The sequence below is a fragment of the Pezoporus flaviventris genome, unplaced genomic scaffold, assembly GCF_033815535.1.
Source record: "Pezoporus flaviventris isolate CSIRO_AGI_PZ_B2104156 unplaced genomic scaffold, CSIRO_AGI_Pfla_v1 ptg000020l, whole genome shotgun sequence".
In the NCBI taxonomy this organism is placed as follows: Eukaryota; Metazoa; Chordata; class Aves; order Psittaciformes; family Psittacidae; genus Pezoporus; species Pezoporus flaviventris.
Genome location: NW_026892568.1, coordinates 1323098 through 1348657, shown reverse-complemented (window position 1 = coordinate 1348657; position 25560 = coordinate 1323098). Strand labels below are relative to the sequence as shown.

Here is a 25560-nt window from a genome sequence, read left to right as displayed (position 1 = left end):
ACAGAAAGGCTTATAAAGGGGGTTTTGTATGTACAGCTCCTGATTTAGAAGGCTGGGTGGAGAGGTGTAACCTGATGGGGTTTGATCCACGTGGACACGTGCGGATAGAAAACATAGGTGTCCGGTTGTGTAAGGGACACTTTATGGGGTAAAACTTGTTTTCTGCCCCAGCACTGCACCATAATGCGTTTATTCAATGTGTTTTCCAAACTACTATAAAATTGCATGATAAAAACTGAGGAAAGGCTGATTTCCTTCACAGCCTCATTGCTTTATTGCATGGCATACAAGCGATTGTATGCTCCTGGCAGGTGTCTGGAAGGAGAGCTGTAATTCATGCTCTCTGACCTGTGGCTAAAAGCTCTTTGAACTTGAGCGAGCTTCCCTTGGACCCCCATGAGCTGCTCAGCACCCTGCGTGCAAGGCTTTGAGCCTTCTTTTAGTGCAAAGATAGAACCTGAAGTGGTTGCAGGACCAAGACTTGATGTTCGTGGTCAGATGGACTTGCTGCTGCTGTAGTGGTGATGGAGCAGCTCCAGCTCTTGCTGCTGGGGGTATCTTGGAGCTGCTGCTGTTGTTGCTGACAGTGCAAACGGGAGGGTGGTTGTTCCATTGGAGCCTCCTGCCTTGCTTCAGTGCTGGGGACCTGGCTTTGGTTTCCCTGCAGTTGCCTTTGGCTTCTCGCTGTGGATAGATTCCCTGTGTGTTTTTAAAGTAGGACCTACACATTTTAGGTGAGGCATTGCCAGCAGAGGGAGCAGGAGTTAGTTCCTCCCATCTACACTGGCCAGAGCTGTCAAAATGCCATTTTTAACAATGCAGGCGCAAAAATAAGCTCTTCTATCAAAACAAGGGAGCTGTCTGACGGGGTAGCACAAAGGCAGATTGGGCAAAGTCCTGACTGTGTTGAAAACTCAGTCGCAGTATTTGGCTGAACCTTTACCAAAATGCCCCATGACAAGGTGTTAAGCAAGGAAGAGGTCTTCCCCTTCCATGCCAGTGCTGTGGTGTTCTTCTAATGCAGGCAGGGAATTAAAAGGGCAAAGGACGGAGCGTGAGCATCATATCGCTGGGAAGAGATGAGGCGTTGATTTGAAATCCTTCTGAGTGTTATTTACACCTCTGAAGAGGAAAGTGGTCCTAAAATTAACCTCTGTTGGACACTTTCAGTTGAAACAAGCAGTTGCCAGCTGCCAAAGAACAGCACAACTTGGGGACTGGAGAGCAGCAATTCAGTCTGGAGGTGTCTCATACAACTCTGACACTGTTTATAGCCCAGAGGTGCTGTTTTCCCCATAGGAGCACAGTGGATGCCAAACCATGGGGATTGATGTAGCCCTCAGAGTCCCCATCAGGGACCTTCTGCAGAGGGTGAGGATATTTGCTAAAGCAATGGCTTGTGGCACATTCCTCTGTTCCCGTTTGGCTGTAAAAGTTATTGATACTGTATAACTGCAAAATGACCAAATCAATGGTCAGTTTTCTCTCTGCGGAACATAAATTGCTCATTTTGTCCTAAGGTGGCTTTATTGATGAGCAGAAAATTATAAACCCAAGCTTTACGTGCAGTGCATCAGCAGTTGTAGATGGCTGATAACGATGGAGTTTAAATGTCCAACATTTACAATATGCTGAGCAAATTAAATCTGTGCTGGGTAAAATGAGCCTCCTGCAGCTGCCTGGAGCACAGAAACAAGACCTCAGATTGCCCCGTGGTATTGATTAGATTTTATTCTGTCCTGCTGTGAGGGTGATGACACCAAGACAGGCACTGGGTGCGATCCTGCTCAGCGAGCAAAAGTTTTTCTGCAGAGAAGTGGGGCTGCATTAGCACGTGGGGATCAGTGGTTCAGAGCTAAGGACAAGTAACTGCATCTCTTCCCGGGGATGCTTTGCTGAGCTCCTCAAGGGAGTCCTTCCTGCCCCATCACACCCTCTGGTCTGGGAAGGTCCTGCTTTTCCTATGTTTAAGCCTCCTGACTCATTGTGAATGAGCCTCAGCACTGGGAAGTGTTCACAAACCACGTGTGTAAGGCCCGTGACATGGGTTAGTGGTGGACTTGGCAGTGCTGGGGTAATGGTTGGACTTGATGGTCTTAAAGGTCTTTTCTAACCTTGTTGATTCTATGATTCTATGGAGCTTTGCAAGTGGATGCTATGGGTCAGCATCTTGGGAGGCTGATGATGAGGGGACACCACCAATTACAGAGGGACATCCACCAGTGCCTGTGTGCAGATTGTCCCTTTTGGTGGGTATGGCTGAAGCCTGCAGCTATTGCAAAGGCTAAGACAACAGACTGGGCACAGCCTTGCTGCACAGCTTCCTGCTCAGCCTGCCGCTTGATACAGCCTTAATAGGAACCTGTGCTCACAGTAAGCACGTGCTTAAGTGTAAGTACCATCAAGACATAAGCACCTTCATAGCTGGAGCCACAGGCCGGGATCTGAGCGTGCAGCGCAGCAGCAGTCAGCACGCGGGTGGGAATGTCACCTTCCTTTTCCAAAGCAATTTGCATTTCTCCAGGCTGGCAGCACATCTGACAGCTCCAAGAGGCCCTGGCTCGGGATGCACGGGGCTGGAGCTGCCTCTCGCCCGCTTTGCTGGATGCATGGACCTGTCACCCCTCGGCGTGGGAGCAGATGCAGAAGCTGATCTGGTTTATTAGGGGGAGTGAAGCTCTGTGATGCTTCTTTAAAAGCACCTCGCAGGAATCTGCTGGGGGAAAATCCTGACCACGTTAAAGCAAAATAGAAACTGGAGGGAGACCTTGAGCAAAAAAGGCATCCACAGGGTGTCTGATGGAGAGGGGATCTTACTGCCCTAAGAAAGCTGGGTTTTGAGGCTCTGCAGAGCACTGGGGAGGGGTGGATGCTTCTTCACTGTGTCATGTTTTCCAGGGAGCAGTGCGTTTAGGAAGTGTAGAAGTGTTTCTAGCTAGGCTTGTGGATTTAAGGCAAATCCTGCAGGCAGGGCCCCTGCTTTTATGCTGGGTAGAGGAGATTTGCTGCTAACTGCTAGGTATTTGTATGGGAAGTTGCTCAGCGCCCTGTAGCTGCGTGTGGTCACTCACTGGTGTTTTGAGGTGGAATCTTGCTGGATAAGGGGAAGTAAACCAAAGCAAATGGAGTACCGGGAGTGATGCTCAGCAGCATCCCTGCTCACACATCGGTTGCTGGAGCTTCATGCCCTTATCCACAGGGCTGCATCACCCCATGGAAGCACCCACCAGCATGGCACCCTTGGGAGATGTATAATGGTGCTGCTGCATGCACTGAGGAGCAGAGCCCACCCTATGCAAGGGGCAAAGCCAGGGCAGGGAGCACAAGGCTTGGCTGAAAGGCTGTGATAAGCCTTGCACACCACTATGCATGAACATTTGGGAAGCCCTTGATCCTTCTCCCTGTGAAGGTGTCTGCCCTCCTACCTGTCCATCCCGCTGCACAGGCAGCATCCCACCTCCAGCACCACTGCAGGTAACTTTTGGCAGGGAGGAATAGAGATGAAGGTAGCAGCAATGGAAGCAGCCGAGTCCTCCAAATCCTCCTGCACAAGAGCCCTTTTGTTCCCTGGGTGAATTCCAAGAGCTTTTCTCCAGTTTTGGTTCCAGCAAACTCCCACTGCAAGCAGACAGCTTGAAAACAAAGCAGCGACTAAATGCAAAGTCCCCCCATGAAAACAATCCCCACGAGGGTTGGATTCAAACAACAGTTCCTGTGGATTTCCAAATTTGAGATAAGCAGCAATGAAAACAGGCTCTGGGATGGGGAAGCAGCGGAGCCAGCCGACCTTGGCAGAGGGAAATGATGTGCTGGTGACTGGAGTGACTGCCCCTGTGCCCGCCTGCCTGGAGCTCCGCTGCTGTGATTTCTCCTGATAACAGGGGCAAGGGGACAGCCCACGAGGCTCCAAATGTCCTCTGTTGCTCCGTGGGATCTTTGGCACCACTGCAGGGCAACGGGAGGATGCAGCAACTTGAATGCTGAAGGTGCAGGAGCCCGGCGAGGGATGCAGCTTGCTCATCAGCAGAAAGCAAAGTCCTTTTTGGACACTAATAAGAATTCCCTGAGGCATTAGGGCTGCCTTTGGCTTTCACAGCCTCATGTTGGGCAGCGTGAGTGATTGCAGGATTTGAGGCCATTGGAGACGGTGTGATGGGAGCAGTGGAAGTGGTTTTTCTCTGTGCGTGATGAGAAGAGTTGAGCACTCCCATGAAATTAAGTTGATGGGTGGAAAAATAGTCAAGGTAAAGCAAGGTAAGGAGAGGGAAGAGGCTTTGGTCCCTGTAGGATTTCTGTTAGACTTTTGCAGATGGAGGCATGTGTTGGCAAGCTGTTGAATTCTGCATTTTGTGGTTTTATGCACGTGCTTCCATAGGAGTCTCTGGAGGATCCAGTATGTCCGGAGCATCAAGGCGCAGACTTGGTGGCTCCTTGCAGCTAAAGGGTGTCAGGGATGTCTCACAAGCCTGCTCTCCCATCCTTAGCTTGAACCACCTCCATGAGTTCAGGCTAATACTCTCAGGTGCCAAGGGGAGCAGGATGGTTGTTGTGAGCCTGTGTTGCCTTGTGTCCCTGTGCAATGTGGCAGCATTGTGCTGAGCAGAAGGGACATAACACACACAAACAAGGCTTGTGCAACTTCGGAGTTGGACTCAATGAGATCCTCATGGGTCCCTTCCAACTCCAGATATTCTATGATTCTATTATTAACCTGCATATGGCCACGGACGGGGTTGTTATTGCTGAAACCACAGCATGCACGTCCCTGTGCATGGTCCCTTCTCTCCCCTCTTTATCCCATGGACCACAATGTGCCTGGTGTTGCGGTTGTGGTGAATCAGCAGAGAACTGAACATTTCCATTGCATCCAGCACAGGGAGGTGATCCCTGGAGAGCTGGGGTCAGGTCGGGACAGCTGAGCCCCAGCCTGGGTGGAATTCCCTGGCAGCGGATGCTCCCAGCTCTGGTGCAACCAGTGCCTTTCCTGCTGGGTGATGTTGCCACTGCTTGCGCAGAGGTGCTGGTGCTTGGGAGGAGCTGTGCCCTTTCCCCCAGGCCATCCAAGCAGCTGGATGCACACGCCAGATGAGTTCAGCCAAAGTGTTGTAACAGGGGCTTTAATATTAAAGTCTCCTGTGCCCTGTGCTGCAAGCCAGGCAGAGGCTGTTATCTGCCATCTCCCACTTACGTTAGCACCTAAAGCAGGACGGATTTAGGGCTGTTTTGCATTGCATCTGTTTTGTGAAGAAAGGCTGGTTAATGCAAAGGCTGCCTCAGCAGTGCAGGATGGCAGGCGAGGGATGTGCCTTGCCTTGTCACATCTGCAGATATTAATGTGGTCCTGGCACCAGTGCAGTAGGGACATGGTGGGTGCCCCTGGGCTGTTCCCTTGCTCAGACTGGGAGTGATGCTGTTTCTGGGCTGGGAAGGGGTGTTATCTGAAAGGCTGTTTGTTGTCACCTCCCTGTTTTCTCTGAACTGTTAGTAATCAGAAGGGAGCATGTGTCTGTGAGTGTGAAAATGGGTGCTGAAGACACCATTTCCTTTTGTGCTGGTGTTCCTGCAAGCTAGCACTGGAATGGGGAGCAGGGAACGCATCGAGGCAGAGACCAGGGGGGAAGTGGAGTCCAGGGTCCCGGCAATGGGAAAGTCCAAGCCAGTGTGGGAGCTTGTGAAACAGCTCAGCGACACAAAAGGTCATCCTAAACCTTCATACCCTCTCCTGTGCAGCCGTGTGGTATCACCCCTCCATCAGAGCACCAGTCTTCATCAGCAAACTGGTGTTGGGTGTTGGTGTCCCACAAAACGCAGTGGAAGCTTGCTTCAGCTCACCCATGGCAAAGGGTTGGAGCTAGATGAGCTTTAAGGTCCCTTCCAAGCCAGACCAGTCTCTGATTCTGTGATTACTGCAGTGCTCCCTGCAAGCTGCTATGGACTAGGGCTGCAGGGGGGGCTCAGTTTTGTTTAGTGGGGGGGGTTACAGGAGGGTAGAGAATTGCCCGTAAGCTGCATCAGCTCCCTGCCCCTTTCCCAGCGTCCCTGTGTTCAGTGCATGTCTTAGCACAGGATCTTGTGTCTAATCTCTATCAAAGTGTCTCTTCCGCTTCACTCTCAGGAGGTCTTAACTCTTCTAAAATGCAGAGATGCTCTGTTATCAGGGCGACAAACAGACTCACATAGCCAAAACGTGCACAGAGATAAGGAGAAATTGCATCCCCCTTGGTTTCTGTGTTGACACGAATAAACACGGCAGCCTGCAGCCCTTCTGCAGGATGTGTGAAGAAGAAAATGGGCAGAGTAAGAGAGATTAGCCTGAACCAGGAAATTACCTTCAAAATTGAATTACAGAAATACAGAGCTTATTGAAAGGCGGGTAAATGGGTTCTGATATTTGCACAGTTTGGTGACATTTCTGTATGCTTCTGCGCAGCAGGATCCAGATATTACGCTGCTGGAGTCCCCATTGCAAAGCTTTTCTGCTACACCTTCTTCTGTTCTTGTGCTGTTCAGAGCTTCCACCACCGAACTGTCTCCTGCTGGAGGCTGCTATTGAGGCAGGCACCAAGGGCTGACCTTGTGATTTTACCTTGCTGAAGAGCTTTGTCTGTGTCGTGTTTGTGCCTCGGCAGAGCTGAGCTGCGTCAGGAAACACAACTGGCTCTTGCAGCACAGACAGCCCCTGGGACACAAATAACCCCGGTGTGATCCAAGCAGGCGTTGCACAACCTCTGCCGCACGGTTCATCGGGCACACCTCAGTCGCTCCTTGCAAAAGCTTGGCTCCTCTGGACTGGGGCCTCTCCTGGGTTTATTGCAGGTTGCAGGATTGAGTCAGGGGAGCGAGTTGAGCCCTGCGACAGAGAAACCCTGGGGCAGGAGAGTAGTTACAGTTCCAGCATTGCAATGTGGGTGCTGATGGTGTTGGCAAGGAGTTTGGGACTATCCAGGTCACTGAGTGAGCTGCGCCCAGGCTGTGTCATGCTATGTTCTTATCTTCATGAGCCTTGGGAGTTGAAACTGAAGATGAATGCAGCATCATCCCTTAACTGAAGGTGAATGCAGCATCATCCCCTAACTGAAGATGAATACAGCATCATCCCCTAACTGAAGATGAATGCAGCATCATCCCCTAACTGAAGATGAATGCAGCATCATCCCCTAACTGAAGATGAATGCAGCATCATCTGCTCATGAGTTGTGCTGGTGTTCCAGGGTTTCCTACTGTTGGTGTTCCAGATGGAAGCGCTGGGGTTTTCTGTCTCTGTACTTTCATTCCTTATGCTGACTTTGAGGAAAGAAAGTACCTGCCTCTGGGCTGTGGCTCTGAGGTCAGCTCCTCTTTGCCAAAGCAAATTTGGCTGCATGTGGGGCAATGTGTTGGCTGGTTAAGTCTTTGCAAGGTGTTTTTAGGAGCAGGTTCTCCTCACTCAGTGCAGTGTGTCTCAGCTGTCAGTCAGAGCCAGAAAGGAGACAAGTGGATAAGGAATTGGCTGGAGGGTTGCACTCAAAGGCTTGAGGTCAGTGGCTCGATGTCCAAGTGGAGATCAGCAATGAGTGCAGTGTTTCATGTGTATCCTGATTCCAGTGTGCATTGGCAAAATCCATCACAGTCATAAAAGTGCTCTTGCCTTTCCCGTTTCCTGTCCCAAATTGTGGCTCCTGGGGGAAAACAAAAGGAAAAATAGGTAATGCTTCAGTTCTTGAGACATAAAGGTGTGAGTTGCAGTGTGGACACAGGCACAGGGATGGGGCAGGCAGCAGTGAGGTGTGTGCAGACCTGGATGTGCCAGTGGCCACCAAATGAGCCGGCAGCTCTGCAGCATCCACATGAGGGGAAGAAAGCCCCAGCCTGCAGCTCCCTTCTCCCGAGCAGCCCTGAATCGAGTTGTTAAGGAAACAGATTTCAAGTTTGCTGTTTCCAAGGAGTTATTACAAACAACCACGAGAGCAGACACAGATAAAGGACGTGCAGGAGCGTCCCTGTCCTGCACAGAGGACGCACCATGTTCCTAATCACAGCATCTCTATTTGCCTCCAGCTGATGCTCATGGCAGTGATGGAAGAGCAGCCAGTGGTGCTTTGCCACTGTTATTGACAGGGCTAAGGAGAGAGCAGATGAATTGTGTTTCAAAGAGGTAAATAAAGCACAATATCCACTTCATCTCTTCCCTTGGCCTTTGGTTGAAACTTCAGCAGGTTTTAAGAATTTATTGCACATTAAGTTATTCTTCTGTGGTTTAATAAGGGGTTGGAAAAGAGATTTTTCAGGGCCACTTCCACGTCACTGTGCTTACATAAACACCTAGCTTTTGGTTTTCTCCAAGGCTTAGCTAAAGCTCTGCATTTACAGACTGGATGGTGGGTGCAGCTGAGCCACACTGTCACTGGCACCCTGCTTCGAGCATTGCACAACGTGGTTTTATGCAGCTTTACCAAAGGGTTACCAAGACCAGCAACCCAACCATGGAGGCAAAAGTGCTGAGAGAACTTCCCACCCTAGCCACCAAATCACTGTCACGAACCACAGCCTCCTCATCACCTGCAGATCTGTCCCAAAGGCATTTACATTGAAAAGGCATGATCTGATTCCATACTTTGACTGCCTGTATGGCAAAGCTCTAAGGCTTTCACACTGATGAAGCCCATGGCAAGAAGGCAGTGGTGATGCAGGACTGTGGTCACGGCTGTGGAGATGCCGCAGCAACCCATGGAAGGGCACATGGTAAGCGGCCTCTGGGAAGATGCACTTGTACTACTGAAACCACCAGAAGTGTCTAGTCCATGAGTTTGCACCCGTTTGTGCTCTCTTTGACTTGATTCCTGTTTCAGCTGGAGTGGAGGCCGGGCAGCATGGCTTCTCCCTCCGACTCCCTCATTTAAAATACACTTTGTTATCTGCATGGATTAGAATACTGAGCACAGCAGTTTGGCAGGGAATCCCGAGTGTCTTTGCTCGGTGGCTGTTGTTTAGTCTAGAGGTAGTGAGTATTTGACTGTGGGGACACCAGGAATGCGCCCGGCCTTCCCGCTCTTAGGCTTGGCTGGGGCATCCTTGTGGAGTTCCTTGGTGGAGACTCATCTGGGCAGAATTAAAGGCTTTTCACCTTGAGGACAAGCTGTTGCTGGGGCAGATCACTGAGGAACCAAGGGGATGGGCAAGTCCTTCACCCGCCCTTGAACTCTCATGTCTGTTAAGATGGGTTTGTATCAGCTGTAACCACTCTGTGTGCCTTCACCTTTAATAATTTGCAAGCATAAATAATAAACCTGTGAGATGCTCTTTAATACTTGATAAAAAATACTTTTATTCCCCCTCTTTGGTCATCCTGTGTGAAACTGATGTTAAATAGGAGCTTTCTACATCTTCTACAGCAGCAGTTGCTCCAGATGGAGTTGAGCACAGCTGATAGGGGAAGAGCAGATCATTTGGCTTTCGAAACCTTTCAAGAGATGAGACAAGAAATCCTTAGGAAAGGCAGGAATAATAACCAGACACTTTTGTCTCTTACAAAAGTGGGAGAAAGAGGCTTTTCCACCTGTGAAATTATATGCTAAAAAGCCTTATTTGAAAGAAATTGTTGCTATATGGCTACTGAACACAGCTTTAATAATAAAGTGTGGTAATGACAGAACTGGTTAATATCCTTTGATGGAAATTGGAGCTTTCTGTGGCAAGGAACCATTTACTTTGGATTATATCATAAGAAGTTTTTGACTGCAATGAGAAGTCTGGAGACCGGGGAATGGGATTTTCCTTCAGAAGTGAAGGTTTGTGTTACAGCGTATGTGGGCAGTGAATTCCTCTGTCTTCCCTTTCTTTGTTATTCTCTGTTACGCTTCCTACCCTTCTGGTGGGAAACTTTGAAGTTTCAATTTTCAGTATCGATATTTAACGCTGCCCTAATTGGAATGGGCTAAGCAACATTAATCTCCATGCGTGCTCTGTCAGTGCTGGTGGGAAAAGGTTAACAAGTCCATTGGAAGTTAAACTTTCCCCCCCTCCCTCAGGAACTGGGTTTAAGACCTTCACAGGGAAGTGTTTAATGTGTTTTCATTAAGTCAGGTTTTCTTTCTCCTGTTACAGTTCTGCTTTCAGACCTCACTTTGTTCTCAGCATTGACTTTCTCGGGCTGATGAGCTTATGCCCATGCATGGGGCAGGCTGTGGTGGTGCTGCAGGTAACTCCTGGTGTCCCTGCTGTCCTCATCAGTGCCAAGAAAGCATAGAGGGTTTTTAAAGGTGGCAACATCTCTATCACGGTCAGTTCAGTATTCTCTGCGGGTAATTGCTTTGCTATTAGAAAGACTTTTTGGATGCTGGAGAACAGATGTACAATCCCATCTGTTGATCAACCAGGATAGCAAACCTTGTGCAAAAGGAGCCACGTTTAGACATCATGCTTTGTATGATAGGTCATTGGGGTTTTCCTTATTGTAAATCCCAAGGAGTTACAGTGAACCCCCTGCACTGATGCTCAGACCCTATCTGGTTTAGGTTTGAGTCTTGTGTTGTTATTTTGGTGTATGAGACACACACGGCTTCTGCACATCTTGAACGTGGATGCCTGGTGTGTGCCATGGGTTCCTTCTGTGCTTCAGCCTCCTTTGAGCTGGGGACTTCTTTATTTAAACACCTATTTTTATCAGCTTTGCAATCTCCAAAAGCTCAATTTCTTCGTCAGAAAGGGCTGAAATTGGCCAGTGGATTTACACTTGCCACAAGGAGCACGCACGTGGTGATTTTCTTCAGGAAACAAGGCTAAAAATAATAATAATGATTCATAGAAACACTGTGGAAAATACTGGTTTTCTGGTGGATGGAACAGGTAACATCCAATTTTGTATGTTATTAAGCTGCCTCCACATCCTGAGCTCCTGTACGGATGACTTTCTCTGCAAACTGCAATTTAACACAGCGTCATCTTTCAAAGCCAGTGTCTGCTACGGTAAACTGGGGGATGTTATTTTGACAGCGAGGTGCTTGCTTGGCAGTTAATACTGAAGAGAACTTATCTTGGGGCTTCCAATTATGGGTTTTTCTTAGAGATAAAAAGGCCTCTAAGCATCACTGTTTGCCTTTGGGGAAGAGTTCCCTCAAGCTCCCTCAAGCACGTGTGACCTGGACCCATGGAGGTGGGGCAAGGGGGGACCCCGGCTCCTGCACTCTGATGTAGAGTGATGCTGAGCGCTGCTGCATGCTTCTGGTTGTAAGGCAGTGCCATGTCCAGGATTGTGGATGCTCCTGTAAGACACTTGCAGACGCTGTCCCCAGAAGGTTTGGAGGGACCAAAAGTCAAGGTTTTTGCACATTGTAATAAAAGGAGCTCCAACAGTTCACCAGATCCAGATGAGAGGCATGAAATTGCCTGATCACATTCCAAGACTTACATTAAATACCCATGTGGTGAGGCGGTGCGGAGATGCCCGCATTGCCCTGCAGTGCTTATCCCACAGGAGCTGCTGGTGCGAGTCCTGGCTGTGGAAATTCCCATTTGCAATCCCTTCTGGTGCCGTCATGAGATCCATGTTTTATCCTTGCTGCTGTTGTTGCTTTCTTCTTTGTTGAGAAGAAAACCCCAAAGAGCGTTAAACTGTGTCTGTGTCTTGGCAACTGGAAGACGCGAACAGATTGTGCCTCCAAAAAATGGCAGAGTTTCAAAATATTGTATTCCGTGAAGAAGAGGCAAGGAAAATAAACTCCCCAAAGTGCAGGCTCTGTTTCGCCAGGAGGAGGAAGGCTTTTAACATTTATTTGGGTTTGGTGTTTGCTCCCTGCTCCTTCTGCTGACACCGCTCGTGACCCATGGGAACATTGGATGCTTGTGCAACCGGCTCTGGTTCACGTTCAACTTAGGTTTGTTTCCAGTAGGTTTGTTTTCATGTTCCCATTGCTGAGAGCAGGTTCCTGAGGTTCAGGTGCAGCGCATGGGATCGCGCAAGCAAATCCATAAAGGAAAAAAAAGTCAAAAGGCAAGAACAGAGGAAATCCGCGCTTGTTTGTCTTCTGATTTTGGTTGCTGTGTGAATGTCATTGTGGTAGTGTGGCTGTATGTCAGGAGATGGCTGGTGAGTGTTAATGGGAATGCAGCTCTGGAGCTAACGAGGCAGCTCCTTCTCGCATGGGCAAGTCAGTAAATCTCTGTGTATTGATTTCCATGTCCAAAATCAGGATGGAGCTACTGCTTTCTTGTGCCCGTGGTTGTCTTGTTTGCTTGAACTGCGAGAGAATGCAGGCAGGTTGTTGGAGACAGAGATGTCACTGGGATGGCAGACTTGGGCCTTCCCAGAGAAACAGGGGTTTTTGTCTGCCTGCACTGCAAGACCTGCGTTTTTGAGGTTCCATTTTTAGCCAAAACATGACAACATCAAGAACACCGGTACCCATTTAGCATCCTGTCAAATCCGATGTACATTGGCACGGCTTGGGAAAGGGTATCTGGAGCATGTGGCACAGCAGAGCCTGCTTCTCTGTTGTGCCTGCTAGAGACCTTTGTAGTATAAGTGAGAAAACCAGAAGGAAAAGGGGTAAAGCACATCTCTGCTAAATAGAAATGCCTCCACTTGTTCTGAGAGTGTCACTTACTTCCTTACAGACCAGCTTTTACCTCTTGGGAAAACCAAGACCTATTCTGTATGATTCTGGGTGACCTTCCTTCTTTTATTTGCCTTTTGTTGTGTTGGACTGGAAGCTCCTTGGAGCAGAGAATTGTCTTTTCTTATTTCCTTTTCTTTCCTGAATTTGCAGCTCTGTTGATTTCTGATCCCAACAGCGAGTGTGCACCATGGCTTGCAATAGATGCTTTTCCCACGAGGTATCAGCTGGGTTGCTGCTGCCTGTCTCATCCTGGAATGACTCTTTTCTAAAAGATCCTGTCTTTTGGAGCAGACAAGGCAAAAAGGAAAGATTGGGAAGAGAAAGAATTGTCCATCTGAATTGACTAATTGCTTTGGAAAGGTCATTTTCAGTTCTGGGTGCCTGCACTTTGAACTAGCATCCCTCCAGCACTGGGGTGCACAGACATCTATTGGCATGAGTTTGTGTCAAGAGGAAAAATAAACTCAAACATGTGTAGGTAAAGTTTGAGAGTGTTAGGAATAGAGGGTAAAACTGATGCTTAAAAGAAAGACTGTAATTGATATAAATTGTTAGGTTAAAAATGTTTAATGCCTAAATTAGATGCTTGTGCCTTTTTTGGGGACCAGGGGTTTTATTACACAGGCAGACAGCCAGATGTTTACCTTGGGGTTTTGGTGACATGACTTATGTTTCCAGGTGATTTTACCCATGAATTCAAAACCCCGTGCTGAAATGTGGCTGTATATGTTTAGCCATAAAAAGGTTCTTGTGTTTCTCTAGTCTGCCTGGCTCTTGTGTCTGCCGGCTTGGACCCCCTTTACAGGAGAGCCTGCATTTGAACTACTTCAGAGCTTGAGCTTCGTCCAGCACAGAGAAGCTTGGCTGGTCAGTGTGAACAGAAACAAACAGCTTTGAAGCCTGCAAACTTAATTCTGCTTTAGTTTTTTGCTGGGTTTGCATAACTTTAATGACCAAGAGGTGAAGCATCCATTTAAACAGAATCAGGATCCGATTCTGGACTTTCAGCTTCAAAAAGGTCTTTATTCCTGCCAGGGTTTGCCGTTCTGTATCTGAAATGGTTTAAAATCTAAGGAACGTTTTAAGGGATTCTACGTGGGTAGGGCTGACGAAGGAGAAATACCTTTCACTTTGCATTTTCACATGGCCTGCCTTTGCCAGAGCCCTTGCCTGCTTTCTGTACCAAGTTGGCAGCCAGACCTTGCAGGTCTAAATGAAGCGTTACTGAACAAAGGCACTTTATGTTTTGAACTCTGTGCCCTGAGACAGCACCACCAGCCTGGCCGGGCATTTATGTTAAATAAGGTCAACAAATATAGACAAGCTGTGTTTTGCACATGAAACCAAAACAACCCAACAACAGCAACGGGAAAGCGCCTTTCTTTAATTCTGCCTCTTTCTTGTTTCACAGGCAAGAAGAGAAACCCTGGGCTGAAAATTCCTAAAGAAGCATTCGAGCAACCACAGACAAGCTCCACGTAAGTCTGCAAGCACTAAGGCAGAATGAAAAGAAAACCACGAGCCCCAGCTGCCTTCCAGCCTTTGCGGTGCCTGCGCCGTGAGGGCTTGAGCTTGTAGGTCTGGATAACGGGGACCCTTATGGATAACAGGGACCATTCGCAAGGAGCAGGGGCAAAATGCCTGGGTTAATACTGGCATCGTTAGGGAGGATAATAGCTTAACAGTCCTTGTATTTCTCTTGTAGCCCCACGTATAACCACGGGATCTCAGCCCATCACCCTAACCCATCACTGCCTGTGGACATGTCTCATGTGCTGCTTAATGATGTGCCCAGGAAAAGGAAAAATCATAATAGGCACCCAATTTTAATTGGTGTGGCACTTTGGCCACCCAGTTTGAATAACATCCATTTGGTCAGGGCATAAAAATGCATCCCCTTCCCTACATACCGAGCCTTGCAAAAGAAATCCCTGTGTTTTTAAGGCCATTTGTGCAACTCCTGCCTGCTTGGCTCTCCTTGCTTCCTTGAGGACTGGCTTTTATTAGCCTGTTAACCCATGCTGTGTGACTTGGGTAATCATTTACAGGGGTTTTAGACCTTTATGCCCGTTTAATCCATTTTTCATACAGGCTGGCGGAGATTTGGTGCTTGTACCTGGCTTGTCTTTCGCAATGAATCTCTCTGGGTTCCTGCATGGGGAAGTTGGATGTGAGAAAAGCCAATTCCAGCAGCTTCCTTCCTGACCCCTTTTTGGGGTGACTTTGTGGATGTTGGCTCTATCTGTTGATCCTGCAAAGCTAGGAGACTGCTTAGGCTGTGAGGGCTGCTGGCCTGAAGGTGTGAGGGGACGGCCATGGAGGTTGTATTTACCCATTGAGGGAAACAAGATCTTTGTAAGGAACATTTAACATCTTTTCCCTTTTCTCCTTTGCAGGCCACCCAGAGATCTAGACTCCAAAGCTTGCATCTCTATTGGTGAGGAGGTAAGACTAGGAGTTGTGGTGAGAAGAAGACCTCTGGGGACCGGTGACCACCCTGGGCTGGCTGCTCTGGTGCTGGCTGCCTGTGGGATTGCTTAACTTCAGCCCCACAGAAGAAGGCAGATTAATAAACACCAGCTATTAAAAGCTTGAAAAGGAAGGCAGTTGCTGGATGAGTAAAAGCTGAGAAGAGTGACCTGCGGGTTGTCACTGCTCTGATGAACGTGTCCCCAAACATCCACCCTTTGCATCCTGTGACTCCTCCGTCCCCTTCATGCTTTCCACCTGGGAAATTCCTTCCTTGCCTTATTATTCCAGCCAATCCCCTGGAAATAACAGTCATAAAATGAGGGGATTGCTAACAGCAGACTTTTCTCCTCTATCAGTTCCTTTGCTGATTTAAAGGGATTTAACTAAATGTATTTCCCTTCGCTAATATTGAAGGCCGTCTCATCAGGAGTCTAACTCAGGGTAGATCTTCCTGTCCTGGAAGCAAATCCTTGTGACAGCATGGGAACCAGTCACCTGATGGTCTGAGAAAATAGCAGGGAAGAACAAAACAGCTATTTTGATAGGAGAAAACAGCACAGCAGCATTCATAAAAGCATTTTAAAGCTAGGCAGTACATGTATTAGGTGTAAAGATAGGCCTTGGCGTCGGCGAGTTAATGCATGGAGTGAAATGCTAATAGTGGTTTCTAATGCCTGTATCTTGGGATGCTTTCCTTTCATTTTGGATTTTTGTATTTTCCCTGGCATGGAACAGGGGCAGGAAGGTGGAAAGAGTGTGAGATGCCTCTGGAGCAAAATGGTGCAGCACTGAGGCACAGAAAATGCCTGCTGCTAGAGCAGGCACCCACTCCAAGAAAATCATTTCTCCCCTGCAGTCCTAGGGATGGGGAAAGGCTCAGGCACTCCAAAAAGGCTCCATGCACAGAGGCAGAGAGCCCGTGTTGGATGGTGCAAAGAGAAAAGCACTCGTACAACCCAGAGCTCAGCTTGACAGACACAGATATGTGGCTATCTCGGAGGGACTGGCATCCAGTGGTTTGCATTTCCCTAACCATCCAGCCAGGTTGCTTTAGGATGTGCTCCACCAGCCTTTCTACACTCCCCCCTCATCCCTAGGGAAAGCCACTTTCCCTCCTCTCCCTTTGCTGCTAAATTGAAGAGTGGCCTTGAGAGAATCAAAGTGCTTCTTTGGAGAGGGTCTCGTTGAACAGCGGGAGCAGTGTCAGGCAGGCAGAGATGCTTCAATCCCTCCTGTTGCACATAACTGTGAGCCAGGGCTCCTTTTGCAGGCGATGGAGCTGCGAGGGAATGACACAGTAATGCAGTGTGTGGCCCTGCACGCTGTGGCATCCCCAGCCAGCACAGCTGAGGCTGCAGGGTTTATTTCTGCTGTGCCAGCAGAAAGCAATGTGGGATTTGCGCCGTGAATCGGTTCATTATAACCGGCGTCTTTCTGTAGGATGATTGACTGATGTGGTCGTGCGCTGGGCAAACGGAATGGTTGGGTTTAGGAGCAAAGGCACTTCTTAAACATCCAAAAATAATATGAAGCAAAAAATAGAGCTGCTGCACAATATCGCGGCAGAAGGGAGAAGGGCAGGTTAGGATGCAGGGCTGCAAACAAAGTCACCCTCTGTGTAAGGCCAGGAGAAAGAGATCTCGAACGCTAGAGAAAATAAATCATCCATGGTTTAAAAATGGAGCACAGTCATTGGTATGTGGCCTGTCTGCAGGTCTGGAGAATTAAGCTTTTACAAGCCTCAAAAAACATAGAGATACTTCCGTGATTGTTTGTAGGAGGGTAGAAGGAATAAAAGCCTCAAGGTGATTCCTGGGGATGAATCTGATGTGGTGTTTTCCATCCCAGCCCTTTGAGGATGAGGAAGCTGAAAGTACTGCAGCTGAAGGGGGTGGAATAAGCACTCGGGTGCTGAGGGGAGCATCCCATCGATGGGATGGTCCTTCCTGCGCCCACGATGCTCAGGATGCTCCTCAACACAGGCTCCCTGCTTGTGCTATTAGGAAGCACATCCTAATCAGAACTCTGCTAATTACCACATTGTAGTTAATCTCCTGGCAGCCTCTGAGGACCATGATTTGTTTCTATCCTCGTGAACACCGATAGGGAGGGGGATGCACAGAAGTGAATTTATTTGCCAAACAGGGCTAGATTTCAGGGCTGTTTCACTCCTTGCGTAACAGATATGCACAGCAGCCACCTTTGCACTGATGTTTCATTCCCTCACAGAACTTTGAGGTGAAAGCTGATGACCTGGAGCCCATCTCCGAGCTGGGACGAGGTGCATACGGGGTGGTGGAGAAGATGCGGCACATGCCGAGCGGGCAGATCATGGCAGTGAAGGTAGAGTGAGCCTCCGAGGTGCTTTCTGTCCAAGTTGTCGTGTGTGGATGCTCTCATTGGTGCACATGTCTAATGTCGCTTGTTCTGATGCATGCCTTTACTGAGATTTACTGCTTTCTTTATGAAATCCTCTTTCTGCACAGGGGCAAAGAGTGATGAGGTAGATTTGGGCCATTTAACCAAGAAAAGGGGTGTGTTTTAACCGCATGATGCTCAGTGTGTTTCCAGCGTTGCAGTGCATGCACCTATGTCTACAATATTCCTGTTTTCACTAGGACTTTACAAGCTATTTGCCATCACTTTGTAAATGTGCATATTTTCTAATGCAGATGTACCCTCAGATTCAGGGCTCTGCACATTAACTGTAATGGTACAGAATAACGTACTATAAATTTAATTGATTAAGTTAATTTTCTTTCCCTGGGAGACAGGGAAATGCCCATTTTCCAAAGCTAAGGGGTCTGGGTGCAGGGCTGGAGCCCTCTCTCATGCAGTAGACATCACCCAAGTCTGTTGATGTAAAGAGATGTCCAAAGCATCTCTGAAAGTCACAGGCTTCACCAGCCTAGAAGCTGATTCCTGCGCATTTCTCCCCTCCCAAGCCACAGGGACTTTTGGCTGTTGCAAAGAGTGGTGTTTGCAGGGAAGAGCAAATCACCTGCAGTTCGGGCTGAGAGGTGTCAAAAAGGGTAACACAAAGAGGTGTGCTAAAAGAGTAAAGGAGTGATGTCAAGGCACAGCATGGGTATGGCTGTGGCATGGAGGTGCTTACAGCCGATGCTAAACTGCTTCGTCTTCCAGCGGATCCGAGCCACAGTGAACAGCCAGGAGCAGAAGAGGTTACTGATGGATCTGGATATCTCCATGAGGACGGTAGATTGCCCCTTCACTGTCACCTTTTACGGGGCACTTTTCCGAGAGGTATGGCATCCTGGAAATCAGCTGTGCTGCCCCTGGGAGACTGGAGCTGCTCCCAGGCTCTGAATTCCCATGCCTAAACTCCCCACCAAGTGCCAGGGGTTTAATCTCCATCTATATGTGGTGCAATATGGATTTGCTTAGTCCTGGCCTAAGGATCTGTCACATGCAGTTACTTCGTGCTGAGCAAAGAGAGAAGTAGTCTCATGTGAGGAAGAGGCAGCCAAGCCCTAGTGCCAAGCATGTCTGAGATCCCTGTGCTGAGTTGTTGGGGCTTGGTGGTGAGTTTGAGTGATGGGGATGGCTGGTGCTGAGGACACCAACACACAGCCTGGTCCATTAGTGTTAATGTTGTCCTGACTTGCAATGTGAAAGCCACATGGAGGAAAAATAGACAAGATGTATTGAGGAGATTTAAGCATAGCTCTGCAGAGCTGAACTTGTCCTATCTGAGCAATTGCAGTGACTTGAACATATAGGAGCCTCAGTCCCGATAACTTTCTGGGCTCCTAAATCACTTCACTACCTCTAAATGGTAATGAAGGTGAACAGCACTTAATTCCAGCTGGAGGAGAGGGGAAGAGAAAGCCCAGTAGAGTTTTACTGAGTGAGTTTTAAAAGACAGGGAAAAGGCGAACAGGCCAGCAAAGGGCAAGTGCCAAAGGAGACCTTTACATGTGAAAGGAAAGGATGCTTCATTCCAGTAAGCAGCTGTTTGCTTGCTTTATCCTCCAGGGGGATGTGTGGATTTGCATGGAGCTGATGGATACCTCACTGGACAAATTCTACAAACATGTCATTGACAAAGGCCTGACGATTCCTGAGGACATCCTAGGGAAAATAGCTGTCTCTGTGAGTATTAGTTATTAGTATTAGCTGTGGGATTAGTGTCTCTGTGAAGAGGAAGGGAAAGGGTGTTTATCTTCTAAGCCAAGTTCTGTATGACCCAAGCTCCCTGCTGTATTTGCATCAGGAAGAGCATGGTCCATGGGCCAGCCCATGTGGACATTCCTAGCTGGTTTCTAGCATCTGGTCCTGTGGTGATGGTTTGTATAAGCCATGAGTAAGCCAGAGTGTGCCTATAGACATAATTGAGAGGTGGCACAGCATTAGGTGTGGGAGGGCCCTGCAGCTCTTTTGCCTTCTCATTAGGGTCCTGGGAGATTCCTGGGTACCCATCATCACCTCAAGCTGCTGTGATGGTGCAGGACTTGCAGGAGATGTACTTCCTTTCCTCCAGGCAGGTCTGGTGAGGATGGGGTGGGTGATGCCCAATAGCGTTTCCTCCTCCTCATGGTGCTGCCAGCTGTGATTCACTCCAGATTTGTTGTTTCAGATCGTAAAAGCACTAGAACATCTACACAGTAAGCTCTCCGTGATCCACAGAGGTAAGAGCCAAGCACACAGCCATGACCATGCTGGTGTCTGTCTGCGCTGCGCCATGTGCTTGCAGCCTTGCAGGGGCTGGGTTGTGCCCAGGCACAGGGCTCCCAAAATACCTAAGAGAAAATGGGCTTTTGGCAGCAAAAATATTCCCCAGCACCTCATGAGTAGCAAAACCTACTCAGAGGAAGTATCAGCTGTGTTTGCTCTTTGAAAACTGCATGCTGGTTCCCATGTTTTCCCTGATGGTGCAGGCAGAGAATGGGCTCTTTCCCCCTGGGTTGTATTTCCTTAATGCACAGTCTAAATCCACGGTCTGCTTTAGCACCTCTGCAATATTAAACCATACTTCTCCTTCTCACCTTGGTGGGCTTTGGATCAGGTTTGAGAAGGCTTCTCCCCTAGCTTGATGGCTCCATGTTGATGTGCAATGGGAGATGCCAGAGTGATGCCTCATGTAGGGATCTAACCATCCTCATCCCCTTCTGTGAGCTTCCCTAAGCACTGGTGGGGCAGAAGAGCGTGGTACCTAAAGTAGCCTCAAGTGAAGTCGTAAATACCCTCCTAAAACTCTTCTGACGTTTTCCCCTCTAAAGCATCTCAAAGATGCTGTGAACACTCTTAGCAAGAAACCAATTTGCAGTGTTGCTGCTTGACACCTTTAGTTTGAAAGGGTCATTTTCGATGTCATGAGGAGGAAAAAGCCCTCTCTGGAGAGTGTGACTGCCGGGGAGAGGAGCATCTGAAGGAGCAGAGTTCAGCTCTATCCTGCAGACACCTACTGTACATTCTGCGTGTGGCTGGGGGTTGTTTCTGCCTTCCGTATCCTTGACAGTAGGTGGGAAATGCTGCTCGGTTTCTGGATTTCTGTTTACTTGTTTGATTTCCACTGAAAATTGTCGTATTTCAGCATAGTAACAGATGGGTGAGGAGCTCAGCAACCTGAGGCTTTTGAATGCAAAATGCTGATTAGAGAGCAGATGTTAATGAACTATAAATCATCCAGTTGGAATAGGCAGGTCTCAAAAGCAGATTCAGATGGTGTTTCAGCACTGCTATTTAATAGTCTATCCCATGTAGACAGAGGACCCTCTTGCGGAAGAGACCTCTTATCCCTGGGTGGCAACAGGGGAAGGATTGCTGCCTTTTGAGGATCAGTGCTGGGATAAGAGAAGAGAGTGCTACCTGCACTGTGCTGAGATTTCCTCTGGTATTAGCCTCACAGGGAGTGACTGCCTGCTGTGCAGGAGAGCACCTCCATGCTCTCATGGATATCAGAGAGCTTCCTCCTAAGCCCTAATTTCCCTTTCTGTTGGTGATTTTAACTGCCTTCGTGAGCGTGATGCAAGTGTGAACGCACCAAGGATTATAAGGCCGTGATGGGAAGCGGATAAATCTGGCAGTAATAAATAGATGAGACACTGGCCTGATTTCCATAAGGTGTGGAGCACCCACACGCCTGCTGCTGTTCACACTGCCTGCAAGCTTGGTATCCTTAAAATTAGAGGCCACTTCTGAAATCTTGATCCTTGTCTTATTTTACTGCTCCCTCCTTCCCCGCTGCTCCTGTTCACCCTTTCCTGGCCATTCCTCATCCTTTCCCTATGGGTTTTTCCTTGGACCACATCCACCTGGGGACTTGCCAGAGCTCCAGACATCCCCTGCAGATGCCCTCAGCCCCGATGAGCTGTTCCCCTGCAAACATGGGATATATCCATGGGGTATGCAGGATGGTTATGTGCAGGGATACCTCCTGCTTCCCCAGATCAGAGAGAGGAGTCTGCAAGGGAAGGGCCACTTGCAGAACATATGACAGGCCATGAGACTGTCACCTGAACTTGCAGTACCCGCAGCCAGCGGGTTCCTGGCGTGCACAGAGCACAGGGCTTTGCCTGGACACCTTTGGTGCCCTCTGCTGCTAGGAAGCTCTCTGGCTTGTTTTGGCTTGGCACAGCCACCCGTGCGTGACAGTGACTGTGGTATGTGTTCCTTCTTGCAGATGTAAAGCCCTCTAACGTGTTGATCAATACGCAGGGGCAGGTGAAAATGTGCGATTTTGGCATTAGCGGTTACCTCGTCGACTCGGTTGCTAAAACCATGGATGCAGGATGCAAACCCTACATGGCTGTAAGTTGAGCTGCGTGTGAGGGCTGAGGAACATGAGCCTGGGCATCGGGTCATCCGAAAGGGGGAAGGATCAGTCTCCGGCATGTGTTCCGGGGACTTGTTTTGGAAGATGAATCCCTGAAGTTACTCATAAAGGGGCAGAGAGGAGAGGCAGATCTCCTGGGTCAGATCATATCTCCTGGGCACAGCTTCTTGCTGCCTTATCATGTCCCGGTGACCTTGGGGAAGGCTCTGTAATTACTCTGTGCTGCATTTTTGCTGTCTGCCCTGTGGGGACAATAGTACTTTCCATCGGGGAGGAAAAGCAGTCCCCAGGGATTGGGTTCCTCAGACTCCTCCTGGGAGCTGCTGTTCAGGGTTCGCCCTCTGTGCAGCACTTGCGCAGGGTGAAAACAGGGCAGGAGAACTGGGGCTTGCTCCCTGTTCCCTGAGCTCCAACACCTCAATCCCTGGAGCAGGTACCATCTGCTTCTGGTGACCCGTTTCACCGTGGCACTAGATCTGGCCCCATCACGACCAAGGGAGCAAGCTGGTGGCATGGGCCAGGTGTGGTCCTGGTCTGTCACCCTCAGAGACCCATCTGTGGTCGGTGAGCCCTGGGCGATGGCATTGCACTGGTGCCATCCATGTTCCTCAGCCACCTTTGCCTCTGTTCACAGCCTGAAAGAATTAACCCGGAGCTGAACCAGAAGGGTTACAGCGTCAAATCTGATATCTGGAGCCTGGGGATCACAATGGTAGGGTGACCTGGAGGCTCACAGTGAAGCCAAAAGGGTTCGATGTTGCTTTTGGGTTCATTTTCCTCCCCATACCCCCCCTAACACTGGCATCGGTTCCCTGGGAAGGTGATGGGGTGGGAACGGGAAACAAGCTTTCCACAGGGTTGGAAGGGAGCAGGATGGAGCGCCGTCTTCGGCTGCGCCTGTGGGGTGCCACTGGTGGGGACAGCCCTGATGTGGTGGCGATGGGCTGCCGGGAGATGGCAGCATGGGCTAAGGCGAAGGCGCCTGTCGCCTTGGAGCAGGTTGGCTTTCAAAGCACAGAAAAACACTCCCAACACTTTGCAATTAGCAGAGTCCCCCTCAGAAGAGGAGGGATGGGTGGCATCTCCCACGCAGCGTTTAGGGGGAATCCATCTGCTTGCAAAGCCATTTGAAAGCACAGTTATCCTTTGAGATGTGGCATTGGTTTTAACTTCAAACCTTTCCCAAGCCTAACAGCAGAGTATTGCATACGGAGACTGATGGGTCTCCTCCACCCTGTCCCGTATGGAAGAGGTTAAACAAGATGTGGTGGCCAAGTGGGGTGAGGAAACACCATGTGTTTGTGCCTATATAACACACCCAGGATGGGCACATGGGGAATGTATGGGGAAGGAGGGCGAGATGCTGTGGGGTGAGGCTTGGCTGTGTCTCCGCAGATCGAGCTGGCCATCCTGCGCTTTCCCTACGACTCCTGGGGGACGCCATTCCAGCAGCTCAAGCAGGTGGTGGAGGAGCCATCGCCGCAGCTCCCGGCGGAGAAGTTCTCAGCGGAGTTCGTCGATTTTACCTCTCAATGGTAAAGTGCTCCCTTGCCCTTACCCGGCCTTGCCCTGCGCTCCTCTGCCAGGCTGGGGGGCGGATGTGGTGCCTCCGGCATCCCTATCCCCACAGGCACCCCCTTAGGGTGCAACCCAAGCTTTTGATCAAAGCATCCTCCCCGGGGGAAGGGATGGACCTTCATGTCCTCACTGAACCATGAGGGGCAGGCTGGGGCTTGGTGCTGTGCCTTTGCCAGAGCACTGGTGATGGTGGCTGTGGGCATCTTCCCTGCTTGAGGTGATAAAGGACAGGCCTGGAGGGGACATAGGGGAGGAAGGGGTTTAGGAGTCTTTCTCAATCCATTTTCCATCAGCATGGGGTGTCTGCGGCCGGGCTGGCAGCATGGACAATGCAGGCACAGAGGTCTGATGGATCCCTCATATCCCATGGCTGGTGCAGGGACAGGAGTAGGACACAGAATGGCTGCGTCCTCTTGCTCCCATGGGATACACGGCTCTAAGGGCAGAGTTAGCCCCATGGTGGCCCCCGTTAGCAGCTACCAGGGCCCTCCGGCTGCTGCGCTGCTTGCCATGGGACTCAGAGCTGGAAGCAGCGGGAGAGTTTGGCTGCGGCGTAGGAAAAGGGCTGGAGCAGATGCGTGCTGTCTGGAGGTTGCGAGCGCTGCATGGAAGCACAGGCTCTCCCAGCGCCCGAGGAGCCTCGCAGCTGCCCTCGTCCTACGGTTCAGCAGAGAGCTGGCAGCGGCCCCGCGGCTCCTGACTGCTTCTCCCTGCAGCTTCCCTGGAAACCGCCTGGGAGGCGCTTCTATTTTCCAGGCGCTGCGGTGCCATCCGCGGCTTGCCAAGTTGGCAGGTGGATGGGGGGGTTGCGTGGTGGCCAGGAGAGGACGGCACATCCACAAACACAGAGACATGTGAGACTGCTCCCGAGCCGCCAGCATCAGGGCACCCAGCCCGGATGGCTCTGCTGCGACCCAGGAAGGGGATTATCAGCCACTCCTGCCCCAGGACTCTTAAGTACGGACGTGCGGATTCCTTGGAGTCTTGTTCAAACGTGTCTTTGAGGTCCTTGTGATGAGCCGCACATTGACCTGCGCTGGGGAATACCTGCCCGTGCCCACACTGCTCTGTGTCTGCGCGAGGTGGGAGCTTGGAATAAACCCTCTCTCAAAATGCCTGCTGTTTTTCTGCGAGGCCCACGCTGTGATTTTGGACCAGCTGCCTTTCTCCCGTGCTGTTGGCTCGCTTCTTGTTATTGCAAAGCTGCCTGTTTGTGCCAGGCAGGCTGTTGTTCCCCACTGAATGTTTTGCTTCTGCAAGCACGGCGCCTTGCAGCTATAGCCGTGGGCTGATTTAGGAGTAAGATATCGTGATGGCTGCAGTGAGAATGACCCCGCTGTCGTCTTGAAAGCCTTAGGGAGCGTGTGGAGGCTCCTCTCCTTGGAAATCCCATCCTGAAGGGTCACTGAAGATCCCTTGGCACCAGTGGAGTGGCATGGGCTTGGAAAAGTGAATTTTGGCTGCAGTTTTGTGTCATTGGAGTCTGAGAGTTTCTTCTGATGCTGATCAAGGTCACATCAACTCAGTGTGCTGCGGTTGGCCTGGCTTAGGTCTGTCTCAGTCTCAGGAGGTCACAGAGTGAATCATAGCCACTGGGGCAGCAAAAGTCTGATTACCTGTAGCCACTGCAGGGAAGTTCCCTGGACAGCTGAGTCAGGATCACATCCAAATAGGGCTCATCATTCCTGAAGATTTATATTGATTTCAGTAACTTGTCACCAGATTTCCTGGTATTAGTAACCTGGAAGCAAGTGTTTTTGTTTGTAGAGGGTCTAAATTAAGAGGATTATCCCCGAATCCTGCTTGTGGACACACCTAACCTTCAAATTCACCTTAGCATCGCGGCTTGGGCCGCTTTTGAGCTCAGAGGATGTGACACATCCCGTACCTTCGGCTCGGCGCTATTGGCACGTATCGTTACTAGGTTCCTCTGTTCATTCACAACATGACACTAAACACGAGCCCGCTCCACACAGCAAGCAGGAAATATCTATTCAGTGTGTGTCCTCTGCTTCCTCTGGGCTCCGGCAAATCCCAGCAGAGGAGCGACTTATCACCGCCGAGGTTCTCACTTTTGTTGTGCTCAGTGTGACACCTTTTCCCCGCCACCGACGTGTACGT

The 25560-nt window shown here is 49.7% G+C and overlaps 1 protein-coding gene and 1 long non-coding RNA gene across 5 annotated transcripts in view; both read left to right on the top strand.

Moving 5' to 3' along the window:
• LOC133270244 (uncharacterized) overlaps positions 1-25560 on the top strand; it is a 255012-nt gene that overhangs the window by 43228 nt on the left and 186224 nt on the right. The gene's annotated exons all lie outside the window — the stretch shown is intronic.
• Positions 1-25560, top strand: part of MAP2K6 (mitogen-activated protein kinase kinase 6) — a 55823-nt gene that overhangs the window by 9457 nt on the left and 20806 nt on the right. For all 4 annotated transcript variants that reach the window (XM_061455241.1, XM_061455239.1, XM_061455237.1 and 1 more), the window contains exons 2-10: positions 14005-14071; positions 14990-15038; positions 17295-17408; positions 18210-18329; positions 19062-19178; positions 19663-19714; positions 21709-21836; positions 22496-22573; positions 23257-23396. In XM_061455241.1, coding sequence (XP_061311225.1) covers positions 14005-14071; positions 14990-15038; positions 17295-17408; positions 18210-18329; positions 19062-19178; positions 19663-19714; positions 21709-21836; positions 22496-22573; positions 23257-23396 — 865 coding nt within the window. The remainder of the gene's footprint in view (positions 1-14004; positions 14072-14989; positions 15039-17294; positions 17409-18209; positions 18330-19061; positions 19179-19662; positions 19715-21708; positions 21837-22495; positions 22574-23256; positions 23397-25560) is intronic.